Genomic DNA, 21,726 nt, shown 5'->3' with positions numbered 1-21,726 from the left:
ACCACACCCCCCCCCCAGACATGGTGGTTGGCAGCATATAGAACATTAAGTATGTGAATCAGGATACATGGTAGATTTGATGCATTTGTCTGCTGTATTTTTGTTTTAGTTTTTTATATATATATATATATAAAGATAATCTTTTACTGTAACTGTACAGTTCTCTTTTGTTGTAAACGTCATTAAACCATTTTCCAAGTGTTTTAACATTGGAACGTTCCAGTCTTTTATTACGGTCATAATGTTGACATTACCACATACAGCCATAGATGGACTTAACAAATGACATGATAATACACATTGACAAGACATGCACACTTTTCTGCTGAGTTGTAATATGTAATAACAGGCCAGGAAGTTGAGCTCAGGGGTAGAAGACTGCTATGCACATTGAAGTCGGAAAATAATCTAGAAGGTACTCTTCAGAGATTGGATCAGTGCAGGGCAGAGTCGACTGCTGCCTCCGTGCCCAGGGCTGACTGGGTCAGATCAGTGTGGTGGGGCAGTGGTCCGGGTCTTTGCACTGAGAGACTGGGGGACTTGGGCCTTCTTGTTCTTTTTGCGAGCATGTGAGGAGAGAACCCACAGGAAGAAAGTGTAGGTAGGTTAATATCCTTTAGAGTTATTCTACAGACGGGTAACATTTCACATTGAGTTGCCTTAGTTTTGTCTTCCTTTACTCATGTAAGTTTGATAGCAGCGTTATGACACCCTGATGACTACTCTACTCACCCTGATGACCACTCTACGGAGTGGATATTTCCATCTCTCAAATGTATATAAATAACCTATGCATACACTACCCTGACTATTTCAATCTTCTATGTCACATGTTGATACATAGTTGAGATGGACAGTTATTTGTTAAATGTCATGTTCCATGTGAGTGATCTGATGGACTCTTACCTTCCCTGTGGACATGATCACCTGGTAGTCATCATTCCCATCATCTTTTATCTGGAGGGCCTAGAGAACAAAATACAAGTTCAATATGAAGAGCTCCTGGAAGGCTTGTGGAAGTGGATGAACCTGTCCAAAACACTGGCTGCATTCAGGGTCTCAGTGTTCTGCAACGTCTCAGCACGCGAATAAACTTGTGGTATAAAGAGAAGTCTTTACCTGGTATGTGTCGTCACTAGCTTCCTGTTTGCGCTTCTGAGACGGACAAACATAAACACGTTAGCAAGACTGTGCGGATCACGAATATCTGTACACGGAATTAGAACAAGGCCTCTCTCACACACCAGCCATAATAGTTCACTCACCCGTCTAGTAGCTGCAGACTGTTGGTCGTCAGCCTTAGCACCTGGCTGGAGTTCCTTAAAAAAAACATATATTCAGAATGTCAGTACCACGTCATGTCCATGATGCCACACACACACACACACTTGAAAGGTATGGGACGTTTTAGGGAACTCACTGCATGTGTGGGATCCTCTTTGGGTTCAGGTGAAGACTTGCACCACTACAGACAAAGACAGATAGAGATGAGGGAGAATGATGATGAGAGAGATGAGAGAGGGGAAAGCAGAGATAATGAGAGCGAGATAATGAGAGATATAATGAGGGAGGGAAAAGCAGAGATTAAGGAGAGAGATAATGAGAAAGAGATGAGAGCAAGATAATGAGGGGAAAGCAGAGACAGATAATGAGAGCGATATGAGAGAGGGGAAACCAGAAACAGAAGAGATAATGACACTCTTCTATATCCATGTACAGTATCTATAATACATCCTCTCACAGTGTTTAATTGTACGGGAACATACCTCTGTAATTACCTGTGTACAAACTCACCCCCACTGTATACACATGAATAACTAGTACTCGACCAGTGGTAGACAGTCTGTATTGTGACCCACCTTGGCTCTGAAGAAGAGCAAGGTGGTGATGATGCAGTAGAAGAGCAAGATTCCATCCAGTATGTAGCAGATGGCTGGTTCAGTCATTGAAGCCTCTACAGGCCACACAGAAGACCAAGAACCATTAAAACACAGAAAGGGCACACAGACGAGCACAGAGTCAGTCATTAAAACACAAGACGAGTGCAGAGGAAGAGGGGGGTAAAATATATAATTCTAAACTAGGTGGCTCGAGCACTGAATGCTGATTGGCTAATAACCGTGGTATATCAGACCYTATACCACGGGTATGACAAAACATTTATTTTTACTGCTCTAATTACATTGYTAACCAGTTTATAATAGCAATAAGGCACCTCAGGGGTTTGTGGTACATGGCCAATTTACCACGGCTAAGGGCTGTATCCAGGCACTCCGRGTTGCATCGTGTGTAAGAACAGCCCTTAGCCTGTTGTAAATCGGCCATATACCACACCCCTCGTGCCTTATTGCTGAAGTAAACACAGTCAGTTGAACAGGTGCATGGATAAAGAACTAGAAGAAAACAGGTGCAGGATAGACTGAAACTAGAAGAACAGGTGCATGGATTAAAGAACTAGAAGAAACAGGTGCATGGATAAAGAACTAGAAGAACAGGTGCATGGATAATGAACTAGAAGAACAGGTGCATGGATAATGAACTAGAAGAACAGGTGCATGGATAAAGAACTAGAAGAACAGGTGCATGGATAATGAACAGAAGAACAGGTGCATGGATAATGAACTAGAAAGAACAGGTGCATGGGTAATGAACTAGAAGAACAGGTGCATGGATAATGAACTAGAAGAAACAGGTGCATGGATAATGAAACTAGAAGAACAGGTGCATGGATAATGAACTAGAAGAACAGGTGCATGGATAATGAACTAGAAGAACAGGTGCATGATAAAGAACTAGAAGAACAGGTGCGATGGAAATGAACTAGAAGAACAGGTGCATGGATAATGAACTAGAAGAACAGGTGCATGGATAATGAACTAGAAGAACAGGTGCATGGATAAAGAACTAGAAGAACAGGTGCATGGATAAGAACTAGAAGAACAGGTGCATGGATAATGAACTAGAAGAACAGGTGCATGGAAAAGAACTAGAAGAACAGAGTGCATGGATATGAACTAGAAGAACAGGTGCATGGATAATGAACTAGAAGAACAGGTGCATGGATAATGAACTAGAAGAACAGGTGCATGGAAATGAAACTAGAAGAACAGTGCATGGATAATGAACTAGAAGAACAGGTGCATGGATAAATGAACTAGAAGAACAGGTGCCATGGATAATGAACTAGAAGAAACAGGTGCATGGATAATGAACTAGAAGAACAGGTGCATGGATAATGAACTAGAAGAACAAGTGCATGTAAAAGACTAGAAGAACAGGTGCATGGATATGAACTAGAAAACAGGTGCATGGATAATGAACTAGAAGAACAGGTGCATGGATAATGAACTAGAAGAACAGGTGCATGGATAAAGAACTAGAAGAACAGGTGCATGGATAAGAACTAGAAGAACAGGTGCATGGATAATAACTAGAGAGAACAGGTGCATGGATAATGAACTAGAAGAAACAGGTGCATGGATAAAGAACTAGAAGAACAAGCGTGGTGAAATGAACTAAGAAGAACAGGTGCATGGATAATGAACTAGAAGAACAGGTGCATGGATAATGAACTAGAAGAACAGGGTGCATGGATAATGAACTAGAAGAACAGGTGGCATGGATAATGAACTAGAAGAGCAGGTGCATGGATAATGAACTAGAAGAACAGGTGCATGGATAATGAACTAGAAGAACAGGTGCATGGATAATGAACTAGAAGAACAGGTGCATGGATAATGAACTAGAAGACAGGTGCATGGATAATGAACTAGACGAGCAGGGTGCATGGATAATGAACTAGAAGAACAGGTGGCATGGAGATAATGAACTAGAAGAAACAGGTGCATGGATAATGAACTAGAAGAGCAGGTGCATGGATAATGAACTAGAAGAACAGGTGCATGGATAATGAACTAGAAGAACAGGTTGCATGGATAATGAATAAAGAACAGGATGCATTGATTAAGAACTAGAAGGGATAATAGGGTAGTACTGAGCACAGGGCTATACCCTTACACAGGTGGACATTTTAGTAGAGTACTCTAAAGTAAGAAACAGACACCCTATCATCGCAAAGACAAAACGACCCTGTAGATAACTGTCTTCCTGTCAGCGCTCTCTCTCTATCGCTCTCCCCCTCTCTCCCTCTTTGTGGTTTGTGTCTGTGGAACTCAGTATGTAGTTCAGTGGTTTCTACAGACGCTGTGTTGTGACAAATTGAGCCTTTGGTGGTGTAACTGATTGGGGGGGGGGCATTTAGTTGTGCCCAGCTGGTGATCATCTACACATCTGCATCAAGGACAAATTCACTATTGAGTCCACACACTACTCAGGGGCAACATTGTCTCAGAATAATCACTCACCACTTCCACTTCAGTTCTCATTCACCAACAGGTGTTACTGTCTCTCATCTGTCTGTGACTCTCTGTCTTTCTGGTAACGTTGAAATGAACAAAGCTTTCATGTTCTACACAGACGCAAAAATAGATGTGTAGAAACGTAGCCACTCAATCACAAACACGAACAGGTAGCACACACCAATAGAGCTCCTGGAACCTTCTCTCTCTCCTGACCAGGGAGAGGACACTTTTCATACCCAGGGCAGAGCGCCTCTGGGTCACAGGAGGTTGGTGATGGGAGAACGGCTCATAATAATGGATGGAATGGAGTGGATGGAATGGTATCAAACACTTGGAAACCATGGAAACTGTGCATTTGATGTGTTTGATACCATTCCATTCAGTAGTGGTGTGGGGTAAAATCACTGGGGAAGCTAAGCCAGYAAAAAGGTGTGAGGGAAAATTGTATTGTCTGAAGAGACAGCCTTGAATTGTACACAGCATCTCCTCTCACTCTATCTTGGTTCGTGCCATTATAATCATTGGCCAGTAAGGAGAATTAAGTAAAACCACAAGTCCAAATCCCTATCTCCATCCATGGCTAATTTAGGAAAGGGACAATTTTAGCTAGCTAGCTAYCTACTGGAGAACAACAACACAACATGAGTTTCTGTTAGTGACGTATGCTCTTGATGCGATGTGATTGGAGTGAAGACAAATCCAAACGGGCTTCCCTTGACACTTTTTTTGGTGCACCAGGATCATTCACAGTTGAGCTTCTTTTTTTTATCAAGGGAGGCCAAATGCTCACTGTCTTCCCTTGCCCTCAATGATACGGGCGGCAACGATGCCATAATATTTTAGACCAGACAGCATCAGATATATGGCCTACACATACAGAGACAGAGGGGRGCTGTTTTGCTCGCTCGGATGCCTTCTCTGGTGAGATACATTCAGCCTCTTGTGAATTTAAATACTTTTTGGGGTAACCGGCTTCCCTTGGCATCCATGAACACACACCACTGATTCTATTTATTCCGTTCCAGTCATTACTATGTGCCCGTCCTCCCAAATTAAGGTGCCACCAGCCGCCTGTGCTCTGGGTCGGAAACGAGGTGAAGGCGGTGATGGTGGGAGAGTAAAAATCTAGGGCGTTGGACAGAAAATAATGCACTGTAGTACAGGAAACGTACTATCTGGCCACACTAAAAAGTACAGAAGTCAAAACTTTCTAACCAAACAGACACTTTAACGAACTTTAACAAAACATTGCCCTAACCTTAACCCTGAKACTAAATTCAGGTCAAACACCRCCGTTTTGATGGTATCGCCATTTCTGTCCATTCCACCATGGCTAGCACGTGACTCCCATGGTACAGCTGGATTGGTACTTACCTGCAGAAGACACAAGCTTCAGCATCACCACAACACCTGTCCTCCATGGAGCGGTCATTCTCCCTTTTTTCCTCTCTTTCCCTCCGAGGAAACAAGTGATGATCTCTCTCTTTCTGTCCTGGGGTGAATGATGGCGGTGGCTCTAGAGGGCTCTCTTGGTTAATCTCTTTCTAGCCCTCCCTCCCTCTCTCTTTCGCTCTCTTGCACACTCTCTCTCTCTCTCTATCGCTGATGACAGGAAGTGGCTGCACTGACACAAATATCTCTGCCCCCTCTCTCTCTTTCCGTCATTCTCTCCATCTCTCTAAGCATCCTCTTCCTTCCTAAGCATATCTACTTGTCTTTGTCTTTCTCGGTTTTCCCGTCTCTTTATCTCAGTGTCACTTCCTTGCTCAAACCATCATTCTCTGACAGGTAGCCTAGCGGTTAAGAGCGTTGAGCCAATAACTGAAAGGTTGCTGGTTTGAATCCTGAAGCCAACTAGGTGGAAAAATCTGTCTGTGCTCTTGAGCAAGGCACWTAACCCTAATTGCGCCTGTAAGTTGCTCTGGATAAGAGAGTCTAATAAAAGACTAAAATGTAAATGTATCTATCCCCTTATCTCTTAGGATTTGTTTATCCAGAGTGTAGGTTCACTAGGCTGTCTCTCCATTTGTTACAGTTGTCATGCTTTAACAACAGACTGTCTATGAATCTAAAATCAGAGAAGAGAAATTACAAAGGCCATGGTCTCTGCTCTTTTACGGTGTCATGAGTCATTTTCTAAAGAAATGGTATGCTTCCTCCAGCAATAGTAAAGAAGAAGGTAAGCATTACTGTGCTTATTGGCACAACCTGATGGTTAGACCTGCAGGAGCCTAGATTTGGCTCATGTTGTTACAGCCCACAGGTCACGTCAGAAAGAGGCGTAATCTCCCCCACCACGGCAAAGTGCCAGCTCCAGTATTGTGGACAGTGAGCAAGTATACTCAAATTATCATCACGTTTCAAAGCTATGGTTCAGAATAACTTGGAACTCTCTAGGGTGTACCATTGACATCAACAGGTGACATTATCTTAGTAGTTAAATGCATCTTTACTCATCTGGAGCTCATCTTTCTACAATGAGTTTCCAAGTCTGACATTTCTCAGTTTCCAAGTTGCCTATATGTTATGGTGGCTGTGGTGTAATGATGCCCTTGTGAAATGCCCCATTACCACAAGACAACGTCATCTTMACCTTGGACTCTGGTAAGCCAAGCTATCCTATCCTTTGTATGACCGYAGTATTTCCTCATCCCTGTTTTTAAATATTATTGACCAAAATGGAGGTTTGTGGACTCGTCAATAGGCTTAATTAAGGTGAAGGAGGGGGTAAATAGCATGGGGACGAAAAAGCCTTTTGACATCCCTGTGTGAAATGCCCCCCTGGCATCATCTGATTATGGTGGATTGCTACTGGTCTGAATGATGAGGGAAAATGCTCTTCAAATGTGACATGATGATAGTGAAGAGAGAGAAGAGAAAGAGAGAGAGAGAGAAGAGAGAGAAGAGAGAGAAGAGAGAGAGAGAGAGAGAGAGAGAGAGAGAGAGAGAGAGAGAGAGAGAGAGATGAAGTAGACCTGGGCATACACCTGCTTTCAAAACGAATAAGGTGTTATTTGTTCTTTACTTTTTGTATATCGAAAAAACTGTATCATTGTTATTACAACGAGGCTACCTCCTCGACCAAAAATACCAAATACAGAATGTGCCACTTGTAATCTTCAGTGCAACATTGTATCCAACTTTACTGTAACTCCACCGCTGTTATCTTAATATACACTGCTCAAAAAAATAAAGGGAACACTAAAATAACACATCCTAGATCTGAATGAATGAAATATTCTTATTAAATACTTTTTCTTTACATAGTTGAATGTGCTGACAACAAAATCACACAAAAATGATCAATGTAAATCAAATTTATCAACCCATGGAGGTCTGGATTTGGAGTCACACTCAAAATTAAAGTGGAAAACCACACTACAGGCTGATCCAACTTTGATGTAATGTCCTTAGAACAAGTCAAAATGAGGCTCAGTAGTCTGGGTGGCCTCCACGTGCCTGTATGACCTCCCTACAACCGCCTGGCATGCTCCTGATGAGGTGGCGGATGGTCTCCTGAGGGATCTCCTCCAGACCTAGACTAAAGCATCCGCCAACTCCTGGACAGTCTGTGGTTGCAACGTGGCGTGTGGTGGATGGAGCGAGACATGATGTCCCAGATGTGCTCAATTGGATTCAGGTCTGGGGAACGGGCGGGCCAGTCCATAGCATCAATGCCTTCCTCTTGCAGGAACTGCTGACACACTCCAGCCACATGAGGTCTAGCATTGTCTTGCATTAGGAGGAACCCAGAGCCAACCGCACCAGCATATGGTCTGACAAGGGGTCTGAGGATCTCATCTCGGTACCTAATGGCAGTCAGGCTACCTCTGGCGGAGCACATGGAGGGCTGTGCGCCCCCCAAAGAAATGCCACCCCACACCATGACTGACCCACCGCCAAAACGGTCATGCTGGAGGATGTTGCAGCAGCAGAACGTTCTCCACGGCGTCTCCAGACTCTGTCACGTCTGTCACATGTGCGTGTGAACCTGCTTTCATCTGTGAAGAGCACAGGGCGCCAGTGGCGAATTTGCCAATCTTGGTGTTCTCTGGCAAATGCCAAACGTCCTGCACGGTGTTGGGCTGTAAGCACTACCCCCACCTGTGGACGTCGGGCTCTCATACCACCCTCATGAGTGCTGTTTCTGACCGTTTGAGCAGACACATGCACATTTGTGGCCTGCTGGAGGTCATTTTGCAGGGCTCTGGCAGTGCTCCTCCTTGCACAAAGGCGGAGGTAGCGGTCCTGCTGCTGGGTTGTTGCCCTCCTACGGCCTCCTCCACGTCTCCTGATGTACTGGCCTGTCTCCTGGTAGCGCCTCCATGCTCTGGACACTACGCTGACAGACACAGCAAACCTTCTTGCCACAGCTCGCATTGATGTGCCATCCTGGATGAGCTGCACTACCTGAGCCACTTGTGTGGGTTGTAGACTCCGTCTCATGCTACCACTAGAGTGAAAGCACCGCCAGCATTCAAAAGTGACCAAAACATCAGCCAGGAAGCATAGGAACTGAGAAGTGGTCTGTGGTCACCACCTGCAGAACCACTCCTTTATTGGGGGTGTCTTGCTAATTGCCTATTAATTTCCACCGTTTGTCTATTCCATTTGCACAACAACATGTGAAATTTATTGTCAATCAGTGTTGCTTCCTAAGTGGACAGTTTGATTTCACAGAAGTGTGATTGACTTGGAGTTACATTGTGTTGTTTAAGTGTTCCCTTTACTTTTTTTGAGCAGTGTATATATATTAATATATATATACATACACAGTTGAAGTCGGACGTTTACATACACCTTAGCCAAATACAATTAAACTCAGTTTTTCACAATTCCTGACATTTAATCCTAGTAACAATTCCCTGTCTTAGGTCAGTTAGGATCACCACTTTACTTTAAGAATGTGAAATGTCAGAATAATATTAGAGAATGATATGTATTTCAGATTTTATTTCTTTCATCACATTCCCAGTGGGTCAGAAGTTTACATACACTCAATTAGTATTTGGTAGCATTGCCTTTAAATTGTTAACTTGGGTCAAAGTTTTGGGTAGCCTTCCACAAGCTTCCCACAATAAGTTGGGTGAATTTTGGCCCATTCCTCCTGACAGAGCTGGTGTAACTGAGTTAGGTTTGTAGGCCTCCTTGCTCGCACATTCTTTTTCAGTTCTGCCCATCAATTCTCTTTGGAAGTATGCTTGGGGTCATTGTCCATTTGGAAGACCCATTTGCAACCAAGCTTTAACTTCCTGACTGATGTCTTGAGATGTTGCTTCAATATATCCACATAATTTACCTCCTTCATGATACCATCTATTTTGTGAAGTGCACCAGTCCCTCCTGCAGCAAAGCACCCACCACAACATGATGCTGCCACCCCCGTGTTTCAGGGTTGGGATGGTGTTCTTCGGCTTGCAAGCCTCCCCCTTTTTCTTCCAAACATAACGATTGTTATTATGGCCAAACAGTTCTATTTTATTTCATGAGACCAGAGGACATTTCTCCAAAAAGTACAATCTTTGTCCCCATGTGCAGTTGCAAACAGTAGTCTGGCTTTTTTATTGGTGGTTTTGGAGCAGTGGCTTCTTCCTTGCTGAGCGGCCTTTCGGGTTATGTCGATATAGGACTCGTTTTATTGTGGATAGAGATACTTTTGTACCTGTTTCCTCCAGCATCTTCACAAGATCCTTTGCTGTTGTTTCTGGGATTGATTTGCACTTTCGCATCAAAGTACGTTCATCTCTAGGAGACAGAACGCATCTCCTTCATGAGCGGTATGACGGCTGCGTGGTCACATTGTTTCATACTTGCGTACTACTGTTTGTACAGATGAACGTGATACCTTCAGGCATTTGGAAATTGCTCACAAGGATGAACCAGACTTGTGGAGGTCTACAATTTGTTTTCTGAGGTCTTGGCTGATTTCTTTTGATTTTCCCATGATGTCAAGCAAAGAGGGCACTGCGTTGAAGGTAGGCCTTGAAATACATCCACAGGTACACCTCCAATTGACTCAAAGGATGTCAATTAGCCTATCAGAAGCTTCTAAAGCCAGCCCTATAATCTCAATGTAATGTAATCTCAAAATAATTTTCTGGAATTTTCCAAGCTGTTTAAAGGCACAGTCAACTTAGTGTATGTAAACTTTTGACCCACTGGAATTGTGATACAGTGAATTATAAGTGAAATAATCTGTCTGTAAACAGTTAAGCAATAAGGCACAAAGGGGTGTGGTATATGGCCAATATACCACGGCTAAGGATGTTCTTATTAACGACGCAACGCGGAGTGCCTGGATACAGCCCTTAGCCATGGTATATTAGCCATATACCCAGGGGCGAAAATCTGATATCAAACTTTGGAGGGACAATTACATGAAATTTTTCTAAGAGCAATTCCTGAAGGGGACACCAAAAGTAGTGCTGTAACACATAGCCTACGCTTGTAGAAAATTTCATGTAATTGTCCCCTCCAAAGTTGATTTTCGCCCTGGGTAATAATTCACTAACAAATCTTAGTTCAGTCACCAGTTTAAGTTGAGAGTGGGGTATCCATGGCATTTTCCAATCATGTCCCTATTTTACAACTTAAAAAATTGAGAACCTTTCATAAGTTTGCCAAACAAAGACTCAACAAACTTACCTGAGACTCCCTGTCTCTGCCAGTCTGTCCCTGCCCATCTGTCCCCAACTCTGCTGTCTGTGTGCCATCTGTTGCCTGCTCTGCCTAATGACATCATTGTGAAACATTTCCATTAGCATTTCACTTCTTTCTTATGAACATTTTATCAACTAGCTTTGAGATATTAGGTACTAGGGTTCTTACTTTGCGTTTGGGTACTGAAAAATACTCTGATGTCCGTCTTTTTTCTGCCATTTTTCTACCTGGCTGGCTGGCTACACACACACACACACACACACACACACAGTATGTAGGTTATTTACAGTAGGAGATGGGCTTCTATCATCTTATCTTCTATCATTCTATATGGGCTTCGATCTAAAAGGTAGCTAGCAAATGTGAAACGGATTGCAGTGACAAGAGTTGACAGCTGTATGAGTTCACCATTTACACAACATATGCTGCAACCTTTGTTAGGATTTATGTTTATGCACTATAGCCCGCTAGCATATTGTTTGAAGATGAATATTGTTTTGTTACACACACACACGAACAATACAGATGTGTGTGTGTGTAGGTGTGTAAAGACTGACCAACATAGTGACAGGCCATAAAAGCTGTGGTCAATCTGGAGAGGTGCATATCTCTAGGCCAACCAGGGAGGTCAGGGCACTGGACAATACCAAATAAGGGACTGTTTGAGTGTAGAATCGGGGGAGACACAAGACGAATCTAATCTACCCAACAACCAGATGCGGARAGAGGAGAGCACTAAGGGACTTGGACAAGTCCGAGTGCCASCATAGGCTGAGCAAAGTTTAAACCGCGCTCAGCCTCTACTATGATAGGCCAACGGACGAGTTGGAACTAAAGCTGTCATAGTATAAGAACTGGTATTTGAGTACATTCCACAGTTCCCTGTTTTAKCCTGCGCGGTGATACAGCGAACCCGTATATACYAAAATTGCATTTGCCATTTATTGTTTGRGTTAATTAAACATAATTAAAGAAAMTTAGCAGACCTTGCTTTTATTTATCCTGATACCGGATTTGTTACACGCAGCGTTCACAKCTTTCGTKATTTTAATATAYTTMGTTTCATATTGGCTGGCTTCCCAACAATAGCTGAAMTTGCAAAGCTAGCGAGCACCAATTCCGTTTCTGTGGTGTTTGCTATAATCTTTGCTACCTGGTTAAATAAAGGTGAAATAAAATTWAAATAAAAAAGRTCACTAGCGACAATTTAGCTTTTGCAACGAGACCATTAAATATATTTAAGACAATGGTAGAAGAGTYTAGTTCTGTTCAGTTTGGACTTCAGTTTATCGCTAACCTTATCACAGGGACTTTGAAGCACTCCAGCTGCATGCTGATCTTGGAATAAACTGACGATAGCAAAGATTACATCTTTGACGACACCACATAAATTGAATAGGTACTAGCTAGCTTGATGGTTAATGTTTGCTTTAGTTTGCGTGCTAGCTCTGCAAATTCAGCTAGTGTGTGTGTGTGTGAACCCGGCCAACATAAAAAAAAAAAAAACATTGCTATGGCCAATTGATTAGATAAACCTCACGTCAGTTACGTGTATTGAGTGCCTTTCACACAGTAGATATGGTCTTTTACCCTGCCAGCTAAGGAACTGGCAGTGGATGAAACCACTGTGAGGAAAAGGGCGGGGTCGCAATCTTTTGAAACTTAAAAACGCGCTATTAAGTGCCTATAATCAGCATAAGTGCTTTCATTGCGTATTATTAATATTATTGAAATTACATAGTTATGTTTACAGTGATATATTGGGGGGGACAAATCATATTTTTTCCAGGATGGGGGGGTCGTGTCCCCCCCGTCGCCCCTGGGATTTCCGCCTATGCGATATACCACAAACCCCCGAGGTGCCTGATTTCTATTATAAACTGGTTACCAACGTAATTAGAGCAGTAAAAATAAATGTTTTGCCATACCCGTGGTATACGGYTATGGCTGTCAGCCAATCGGTATTCAGTGCTCGAACCACCCAGTTTATAATTAATGGTAATGTGCTGGTATCTGTCGCCCCACAGCTGTTCAAAGTCAACGAATCCCCACTCATGTGATTATTCTGGGCGGTACTTAAACTCTTGATCACATGACCGTTGTCACTTCTTCCTGGTGCAGAAGTCATTCGTGGTATGTGACGATCCAGACACTCAACGAAGACCAATTTAATCAGCACCAACTAAACCAAAATGAGAAAAGAACACTGAAGGAAAAGGGCACATTTCCGAAGATTTGTTTCGTGAGGATTCTAGCTTGCGGCAGCAGAGAGAGTACGAGCCMTGAGCTTGCGTTGTTGCTAGTAAAGCTCGCTTACTGTCCTTCGTTCCTATCGCTGGACCGTGTGCATGTTGTTGTGATTCGCCCCTTGCCTTGGCAAACAACTTAACAGAAATATGACACAACAACATAGCCGCAAGCAACCTTTGTCCATTGCATTCATCGCGCTTTTAGGTGAGTATGTTGATGCTGGATGGACGCAGTAAATGCAACACCATACATATAGAAATAGTAGCTCATACACCATAATTCGGTATTCAACCTATTTTTACCTTGCATGATGGTTATTTACCTTGCATGATGGTTAAACATGGTTCTACGTTTTCCAGATGACTTGCATTTCTGCCTTAGATTATGTATTACAGATCGATGCGAGACCAGACCGAGTTGTTTTTCTTGCTTAGTGGCTGGCTGACAGCTCGATCGGTAGGTCAAGAGGTGCAGGTGGGCTGTTGTGCAATGAGACCTTCACGTGATATCAAAAGCGCTGTGCCTAGTGTTAAAAAAAACAACGGGCTATGTTTTTTTTCATTTATTGATGACATTGCACTCATTTGTTTTGTTTACAATCTCTGCTTGTTTCTTGGCAAGTAACCTTTTTAGCTTTGGGTTAGAAGCTGGTGGTCACGTACTGAGTAGCTCAAGGCTTAACCAAAGGCCAGCAGATGGTGCTATTGAGTCGTTTCATTTTACCGTACAAAGGGAATCCATGCAGCTGGCTATACAGTCGTATCCCCCATTGATGGGTTCATACATAAAACATTTTCCATCCAGGCTGCGAATGCGTTGATTTCCTCAACTTGATTTAATGTCGAAGGTGAAAATGAAAGTATGCCTGTTCTCTTTATGGAACACCCTTTTCACCACCATGTTAGATTAGTCGAAGGTYTTTTCCAAGAGTGGGAAAAACCAAGCCCTGCCTGATGCCTGGGTGGGCATGGAAGCAAGTGCATCCATAACTACCAGGACCAGCACACCGCTTGAAACCAAAACATAAATAGCGACACACAATGATCCTGCACCCACCCTCACCTCTGATTTGGAGGACTTCAAACATTTTACACTGTACATTTGTGTATATAATTATTCCAACACTCATCAATTCTACCCTTCAGACTTCCACCGATCAACTCATCTTTCCCAATAAAACATAATTCTAACGGATGTGAAATGGCTAGCTAGTTAGCGGGTACGCGCTACTAGCGTTTCAATCAGTTACGTCACTTGCTCTGAAACCTAGAAGTAGTGTTGCACCTTGCTCTGCAAGGGCCGCGGCTTTTGTGGAGCGATGGGTAACGACGCTTCGTGGGTGTCAGTTGTTGATGTGTGCAGAGGGTCCCTGGTTCGCGCCTGTGTCGGGGCGAGGGGACGGTTTAAAGTTATACTGTTACATCCTCTCCCAATACATCCCTCCATTCTCCCATGGTGTTTCACGAGGGACTTGAACCTCCCCATCTGCAACACTTCTGCCGAAATTGCCTCAGAAGATAAACATTTTACCCAAGAGCACAATGATATTTCCTATTGACTGCCTGTGGTCCTTCAACTCCCCCAGTAATACAATTTGCAGGTGTAACTGACCCTGATAATATGGCATAATAACCATTACTGGACCTGACTCCAAAAACAAGCCACCGATGGACAGTACCAGAAGGGATCCTCTATTGATTCTGTTTCCGTAGGGRAAAGTCTGCACCGATCTGACTTGAATACCCCATCAACGGAGCATTCTTTTTGTAGTGAGAATTTTAAATAAAAGCTTAAATTGAAAAGGAATTGATGCGTCAATTGTTTAGGATATCAGTCTGCTGTTAGRGGAGTTGCCAACAACCGGATACATCCGGTTTTTAGGAATACAGCTAATTCAACTTAGCTACCTTTTCTGATAAACCGTCTGTGGGAACTCGCTCAGGTGTTTATTTGACACTTTCTACGTTAGGTTACCCTTGGTCTGAACACTGTATACAATGTCAGGAAGTAGTATTAGCCACCATATCGTAGTGGTGGAAAATGGTGTTTCATAAGAAAGTATGCATATCCCACCCACCTTCTTGCCATTGAATCAAGTTAAGGAGGAAATCGACGSCTTTGCAGCCTGAATGGAGAATGTGTTATGCACGAACCGGTCCACAAGCATTTTACTACACCCGCAATAACATCTGCTGTGTATGTGACCAAAAACATTTGATTTGAAGGGAAACGAGTGTATAGCCAGTTGCATGGATTCCCTTTGGATGGTAAGATGAAGTGACTCCATAGCACCATCTGCCGGCCTTTGGGCTAGGCCAAGGCAAGCTATTACATATCAATCACATTTGCACAGCCTGTCTTTGTAATATTCTCTTTGTAGGACAAACTGGACCTAAATGTCAAGATATCAGGGAAAGTGATAGTCAAACATAAGAGCGACCAGGAGGCGTGAACAGATCAATGATACAGGGGAACTGAGTGTGTGACAAACCCTGATGAAGGCTGTTAAAACYCCGTGGTTTGAACATGAAGATATATTATCAACTTCAATTGTCCTCAGAGTTGCTGAATATTTGACATTTCAGGTTTCCTCATATTCAWACACTTTGGATCCAAATCAAATTGTATGTCACATGCGCCAAATACTACGGGTGTAGACTTTATCATGAAATGCTTGCTCTTTCCTGGGGGAAAAGACGCCGTCATGCTCTCTTTAAGACTGTGTGTGTGGAGCATGCTAAGTTCTTAGTGATGTGGATGCCAAGGAAGCTCTCGACCCGCTCCACTACAGCKCCGTGGATGGGCGTGCTGTCCCCTCTTTCACCTGTAGTTCACGATCAGCTCCTTGGTTTTTCTAACTTTGAGGGAGAGGTTGTTGTCCTGGCACCACACTGCCAAGTGTCTGACCTCCTTGTAGGCTGTCTCATCGCTGTCGTTGATCAGGCCTACCACCGTTGTTTCGTCAAAGCAAGGCACTCACTAGTATTTTTAAGACAGGTAAGACATATCAGCTGAAGACGATGTAATTGACATTTGTAGTGACGTCTCCTCAGAAGCCACGTGCGACTAATATTGTAGAAATGAGCCAAGTAGCAGACCTGCTTCATTCCAATGGTTCTTTTGTGGTGTGACCCACTAAAGCTTTTGGAATGTATGTGGACTGCCACATCAATGGAATCAGCAGTTTAAAAAATGTTTTTTTTTAGTTTGTTGGCACAATCCAGTCTGCCACCATATAAAAGGAATTGGCCACAACATTACTCAAGTTACTGACCTACTCAGTGGTTGCATCGCTATAGTCTCAAATGGCTCATCTGCTCCAGCTCTTCTCCTTTATCTGCACTTATCTTATCTAACCCACATGATGGGTGAAAGCAACATTATGGTGCTGAATGCATACGGAGGTTGCTTGTCAACTTCTTCTTTCACGTCTGTGCAGATACAGGAAAGGAGGTGAGGAGAGGAGGTCTCTTAAAGACTATTGAGAAGACTTTACCAGCCGCCAGCTYAGGATCGAGCAGTGCTGTGTCTGTCTATCCAACTGTGGTTGTCTTGTTATGTCATTACAGCGGTCACGTTGCATCAGAGCTTTGCTGCCACCGATGCCCCGCCCACGGCTGCCTCTCAAACCACGTCTCCGCCTCCTGCACCCCCGGGTCGGCCCGAGAGAGGCAACTACACTGTAACCAACAGCAATGGGACCGCCTGTCTGATGGCCCGCATGGGACTGCAGCTCAATGTCAGCTTCAGCTCTGCCTCTCTCAATAAGGTACACACACACAGACTTGCACATACTTTGAAGCCCAGCACCTCTCAKACAGTCTTGTTTTACCAACCTTGTGGGGGGACACAATTAATTCCCATTCAAAATCCTATTTTTCTTAACCCCTAAACTGAACCTTTAACTCTAAACCCCCTAGGAATAGCCATTTTTCCTTTGTGGGGACTGGCAAAATGTCCCCAGTTGGTCAAATGTTTGTTCACTATTCTTGTAGAGACTTCTGGTCTCTACAATTATAGTTAAACATGTCCACACACTGCCCTGTGTCTTGTTGTCCTGCGTGTGCAGACTGTGCTGGACGTGGTGAACCTGCAGCCCAACGTGACTAAGAGCTCAGGGTCATGTGACTCGGACAGCGCCACCCTACTGCTGAAGGCTGACGAGAAGACAARCAACCTCACCCTCGTCTTCTCCCTGGTCAGAACTCTCGTTTGACCTTTTTGTTTCTCTTTACTTTTCTGTGTCTGCCACTTAGTGCTCTCTCTCGCTCTTTATTTCTTCTTGCATCCATTAGTACATGCAGTAAGGTTTTCTTCTGTATCAGTAGTAGAAGGCTTTTGGCACTAACACCTGACTGCCACAAGATGGAGCCTCATGAACAAGCTGAGGACAGGCACTCGTGAACTATTGTTCCAGTRATGTGTGTGGCGTAGATACTGTGGGGTCACTGGTTCTCTTGTGTCTGCAGAATGCCACGTCCAGTAAGTACCACCTCAGTGGAGTGACCCTGTCGGCAGCCTGGCRGGACATGCGTGGTGAGTCTGGATCCAACAATCACTAGATCATCTAGTGAATAGTACATGCATATAATTAATCTACTGTCTATCCTCTTACAACCCCAATCTTCAGTGTTGAAACCCCTATAATCCTCCTTTGCCACACTCTTCCATCCCCGTCATTACTGTAACATCTTTTTCCATCCTTTATCCTGTTTCACATCCCAACCATTACCTCCCCCCGAGCTGACAAGGTAAAAATCTGTGGTTCTGCCCCTGAGCAAGTCAGTTAACCCACTTCCCCGGGCGCCGATAACATGGATGTCGATATTAAGGCAGCCCCCGCACCTCATTCAGAGGGGTTGGGTTAAATGCGGAAGACATATTTCAGCTGACTGCATTCAGCTGAACAACTGACTGTATCCCCCTTTCCCTCGATCTTCCCTTTCTTACCCCACCCACAACCTCTCTCCTTCCCACCATTATCTCTCACTCTCCCTGTCGTCCCTCCAGTGCRCTTCTCAGCCAGTAACAGTAGTCTGGACTACATGCGTGGTACCCTGGGGCGTAGTTACATGTGTCGTGAGGAGCAGACTCTGGCTGTGACTYTGAACTTCTCTCTCAACACCTTCCAGCTGCAGGTGCAGCCCTTCGGCATCACCGGGGACCAGTTTGGAGCAGGTACTGTGGGTTACCACTTCATGTGGTACTATTTCAGTATGGGACTGTGGGTTACCACTTCATGTGGTACTATTTCAGTATGGGACTGTGGGTTACCATTCAATGTTTCAGGAGAGGATTGTTATCCACATTTCTGAGATTGGAATAATAGATTCTGGTGATTATCATTCCATCACTATTTATTATAATTATTTTTTGTCTTGTTTTTCTCCACTTTCCCTCGCCTGCTCTTCGGTCTCTATAATTCCCCCTCTCTCACTGCCTCTGTCTCTCCCTCTCCAGCGGAGGAGTGTCAGCTGGATGAGGATGACATGTTGATCCCCATCATCGTGGGCGCTGCGCTAGCTGGCCTGGTCCTCGTCGTTCTCGTGGCCTACCTCATCGGCAGGAAGAGGAGCCACGCTGGCTATCAGACCATCTAAAATCACTTCCTGTCAACTGACCCCCCCCCACCCCCCCCCCCCCAATAGCCAGAGAGCGCAAGCCCGCCTCATCTCACCCTCCAGCTACTACATCACCTGGATTGACTGAACCTCACTGCGACCCTTAAACTGAACTTCCTTATCCCCATTCAGTTGGTCTCATCTTAGAATCCTTGCTGCCCCATCCTCCCCTCTGAACTCTCTCACTAGCCCCATGTTGGGTATCCATGGGGTTGATATGCGCTTTCAGGACTGAACTGCTCCTTTGTATGAAATGAAAAGAAAAGTGGGAATCTGCTGAGTGAATTGTATTTACATAAGCTCTACTGTCAAGAGTGTTTCGTTTTCACGGATCCACCTATACCCGAGACCTGATCCAGAATTCGAAGTTGAGTTGAATCTGAACTGAATATCACGGGTAGGCCTACATGTAACTTTAATTTACTTGTCTGGAAGACCCCGTACAGATCCAACTGCTACAGTAGAGAGAAATTTAGTAATTTATGCTGCTMCTCTTGCGTTTCACGAGAGTGGCGTTTGTTGTTGTTGGCCAATCATAAGTTATCAAAGCCACAATAGGCTAGTCATAGAGCCTTCCTGTGTGGCAAAAGTTATTTGATATATAATTAAAAGTTTAAAGGAGAAGGATGGGCTACAACGACAATGGCGTAAGTGTWGGATGAGAAAGCGTATGCACTGCAGCCTCAGTTAGTCTAGCTCGCTAATATTAGCTAGCTTGGTACTACGTAATCATTTTTGATAAATAATTTAGCTATGGCAGCTATTAATCTACTATAGCACGAGTCTGCTTGGTTGGTTGCTGTCTCATCTCTCCCTCACTCGCTCACAGTACGGCCCCTCCCCCACCTGCTGGAGCGGCTCCAGTTAAAGTAGCTTTAAAAAAAGATATTTTCTGTTGCTTCCCTCACTCGGATCGGACCGGGTCTGGATCTGACCAGGTCTATACGGAACGGGTCTAGCTGTCTCTGGGTCCGTTCGGGAATGCATCTCTGACAAAAAAATTCAAAACATTTATTTATACATCGGGTTAGAGTAGGGAAAGCCCAGGTCCATTTTGGGCCAGGTCCAGCTTTTTGGACCTGTGAAGACCTCTACTTGAGACACCATCACTCAACATGGCGGGGGGTGGGGTGGAGTTCTCATATAACCATATGCTGAATAATAATCCACACTCTGCTATTTGTAGCCTAGGGTCTCATATCATGCTTARATTTTACTGGTGTTTGACAGGAATTCTGAGGGATTGTTTGTGTACAACCATTGCTGCTGCCGTTTAATGGCTACTTCTCTGTTTTGGTTGGTGGCCATTTTGTCAGTCACATCATAATAGGAGGCCGTTGTTACTCCTGTGTAAAGGGAATATTATGACTGTCGCTGGCTGCTCCAACCAAACTTGTTGCTTAAGGTTTTCAACATCATTAAACATAATGAAGTTTTAACTCTGAATATAATATGGAGTTGATGGYAGTCGCCRCCTAACCCAAGTTCGAGGGTCAGATATTTTTGCTTTCACCTAATGGTTAAGGCTATGACTTGGGGCTGGAAAATCTGATCCTAGATCTGTGGTCAGGGGCTWAGCTGGGTACCAGCGGCAGTTTTGAGAATGGTGTTTCTTAATCCATCTCTTAGGGGTCCCCTAGTTGGACATTTTTGTGCACCTTCTTGGGTTCCTCTTGGACTGGGTTGAGGAACAAGGGTGAAGGTAATTTGATGGTGAAGCAGTTGAGGTCTGCATACCACCGTTTATAGTTACATTTATTAAACAGCGCTTCATGGTCAATCCGACATCTGCATTGGCTGTGCAGCATTTACGGTGATACGGCCTCTGCAGAAGTCAGGGCATTCGTACTTGTTGTGCTCCATGGAGCAAAGCAGAGCTGTTAAGGAAGTGATGCTATACGGAGCCCTCCGCATTGTTACAATTGAGAGGCATGGTCATGTGGTACMGAGCTTGATTTGGCCTCTGCATGCCTCAAGGCCCCACAATTGGTTCACACCCTCCATACGAAGCCTCCGATCACATTTGCTGACTAAGGATAAATTGGCTTTAAGACAGGGTGATTTTTTTTTTCTTTTTTTCTTCTTGGGTGGTTGTACTGATGGTACGTCCAGTGATACACTAAGGGGAGGGTTGTTACAGTTGAATTTTATGGTGCTTACAAATGGCTAACACTAACTCAAAATGCACCTATGTATCTTGGAACACTTTAGTGAATAGTCACATTTATTAGGTGGTTTTCTCAAGTTAGAATTCCAGATATTAGTTTAAATTATTCTGTTGGAGTTACTGTCAAAAGAACAGCACKATTTTAGGGAGGACATAATTTCTCCACCCCAAAATAATGTTAAGCCAAATGGAATCTGTGCCTCCCCATTTACAAGAAGGATGGGATCTATGCTAATGTTCTAGATTTGCACACACTAATCTGAAGGATGGGATCTATGCTAAGGTTCTAGAGTTACTCGCACTCTAATCTGTCTCAAATGACACCCTATTCCCCATGTAGTGCATATCTTAGTTGGGTGTCATTTGAGTCATAGCCTTTTGTCTCTACACGGCGTTACCACAGAACAATGAGACATATTTCACCGGATGTATAAATGGCTGTGGTCMATCTTGGTTTAGTTATAAAGATCTTTGGCATCTTTCTTAGATTTTGCCTTGCCTGTTGAATGATCAGAGGATGCATTATTTGGAGTAATGAAACTGCATTTTTGTTCCACCCCTCATCTAAAAGTGTTAATATCCATAGGTAGTGATTTAATATGGCTTTAAGAATGTTTTAATTGTTTTAAGTGTAGTGGTCAATAAAAAATATAAGCTGAAGGAATGA

The 21,726-nt window shown here is 43.8% G+C and overlaps 2 protein-coding genes across 4 annotated transcripts; one reads left to right on the top strand and one right to left on the bottom strand.

Annotated features, from left to right (window-relative positions):
* Positions 1-199: 199 nt before the first annotated feature.
* Positions 200-13,727, bottom strand: LOC111980020 (T-cell surface glycoprotein CD3 zeta chain). Of its 3 annotated transcripts, none has more exons than XM_070449119.1 (8): positions 13,594-13,727; positions 11,007-11,090; positions 1,860-1,954; positions 1,421-1,465; positions 1,266-1,310; positions 1,120-1,155; positions 907-966; positions 200-555 (listed from the first exon to the last, which is right to left on the bottom strand). In XM_070449119.1, exons 1-8 carry the CDS (start codon positions 13,598-13,600, stop codon positions 490-492), a joined length of 438 nt encoding a protein of 145 aa, XP_070305220.1. In that variant the 5' UTR covers positions 13,601-13,727; the 3' UTR covers positions 200-489. The 3 variants fall into 3 exon arrangements, with proteins under 3 accessions (XP_070305220.1, XP_070305219.1, XP_023866472.1); XM_070449118.1 differs by having other exon boundaries at positions 1,266-1,319; positions 13,594-13,726; XM_024010704.3 differs by lacking the exons at positions 11,007-11,090; positions 13,594-13,727 and adding an exon at positions 5,736-6,200 and having other exon boundaries at positions 1,266-1,319.
* On the top strand, positions 13,098-21,726 carry LOC111980000 (lysosome-associated membrane glycoprotein 1). The gene is made up of 6 exons (XM_024010692.1): positions 13,098-13,475; positions 16,841-17,040; positions 17,341-17,469; positions 17,741-17,807; positions 18,282-18,449; positions 18,732-21,726. The coding sequence occupies exons 1-6, from the start codon at positions 13,418-13,420 to the stop codon at positions 18,869-18,871; spliced, it is 762 nt and encodes a 253-aa protein (XP_023866460.1). The 5' UTR covers positions 13,098-13,417; the 3' UTR covers positions 18,872-21,726.

The sequence above is a fragment of the Salvelinus sp. IW2-2015 genome, linkage group LG2, assembly GCF_002910315.2.
Source record: "Salvelinus sp. IW2-2015 linkage group LG2, ASM291031v2, whole genome shotgun sequence".
Lineage (NCBI taxonomy): Eukaryota > Metazoa > Chordata > Actinopteri > Salmoniformes > Salmonidae > Salvelinus > Salvelinus sp. IW2-2015.
This window is presented reverse-complemented; position numbering and strand designations above follow the sequence as displayed.

What these genes read in the sequence shown, in the direction of transcription:
- LOC111980020 (XM_070449118.1), bottom strand. An exon ending in AGTCTGCAGCTACTAGACGG is followed by an intron (nt 1,156 to 1,265) that starts GTGAGTGAACTA and finishes TGTCCGTCTCAG; the next exon opens with AAGCGCAAACAGGAAGCTAG. An exon ending in TGATCATGTCCACAGGGAAG is followed by an intron (nt 556 to 906) that starts GTAAGAGTCCAT and finishes GCTCGCAAAAAG; the next exon opens with AACAAGAAGGCCCAAGTCCC.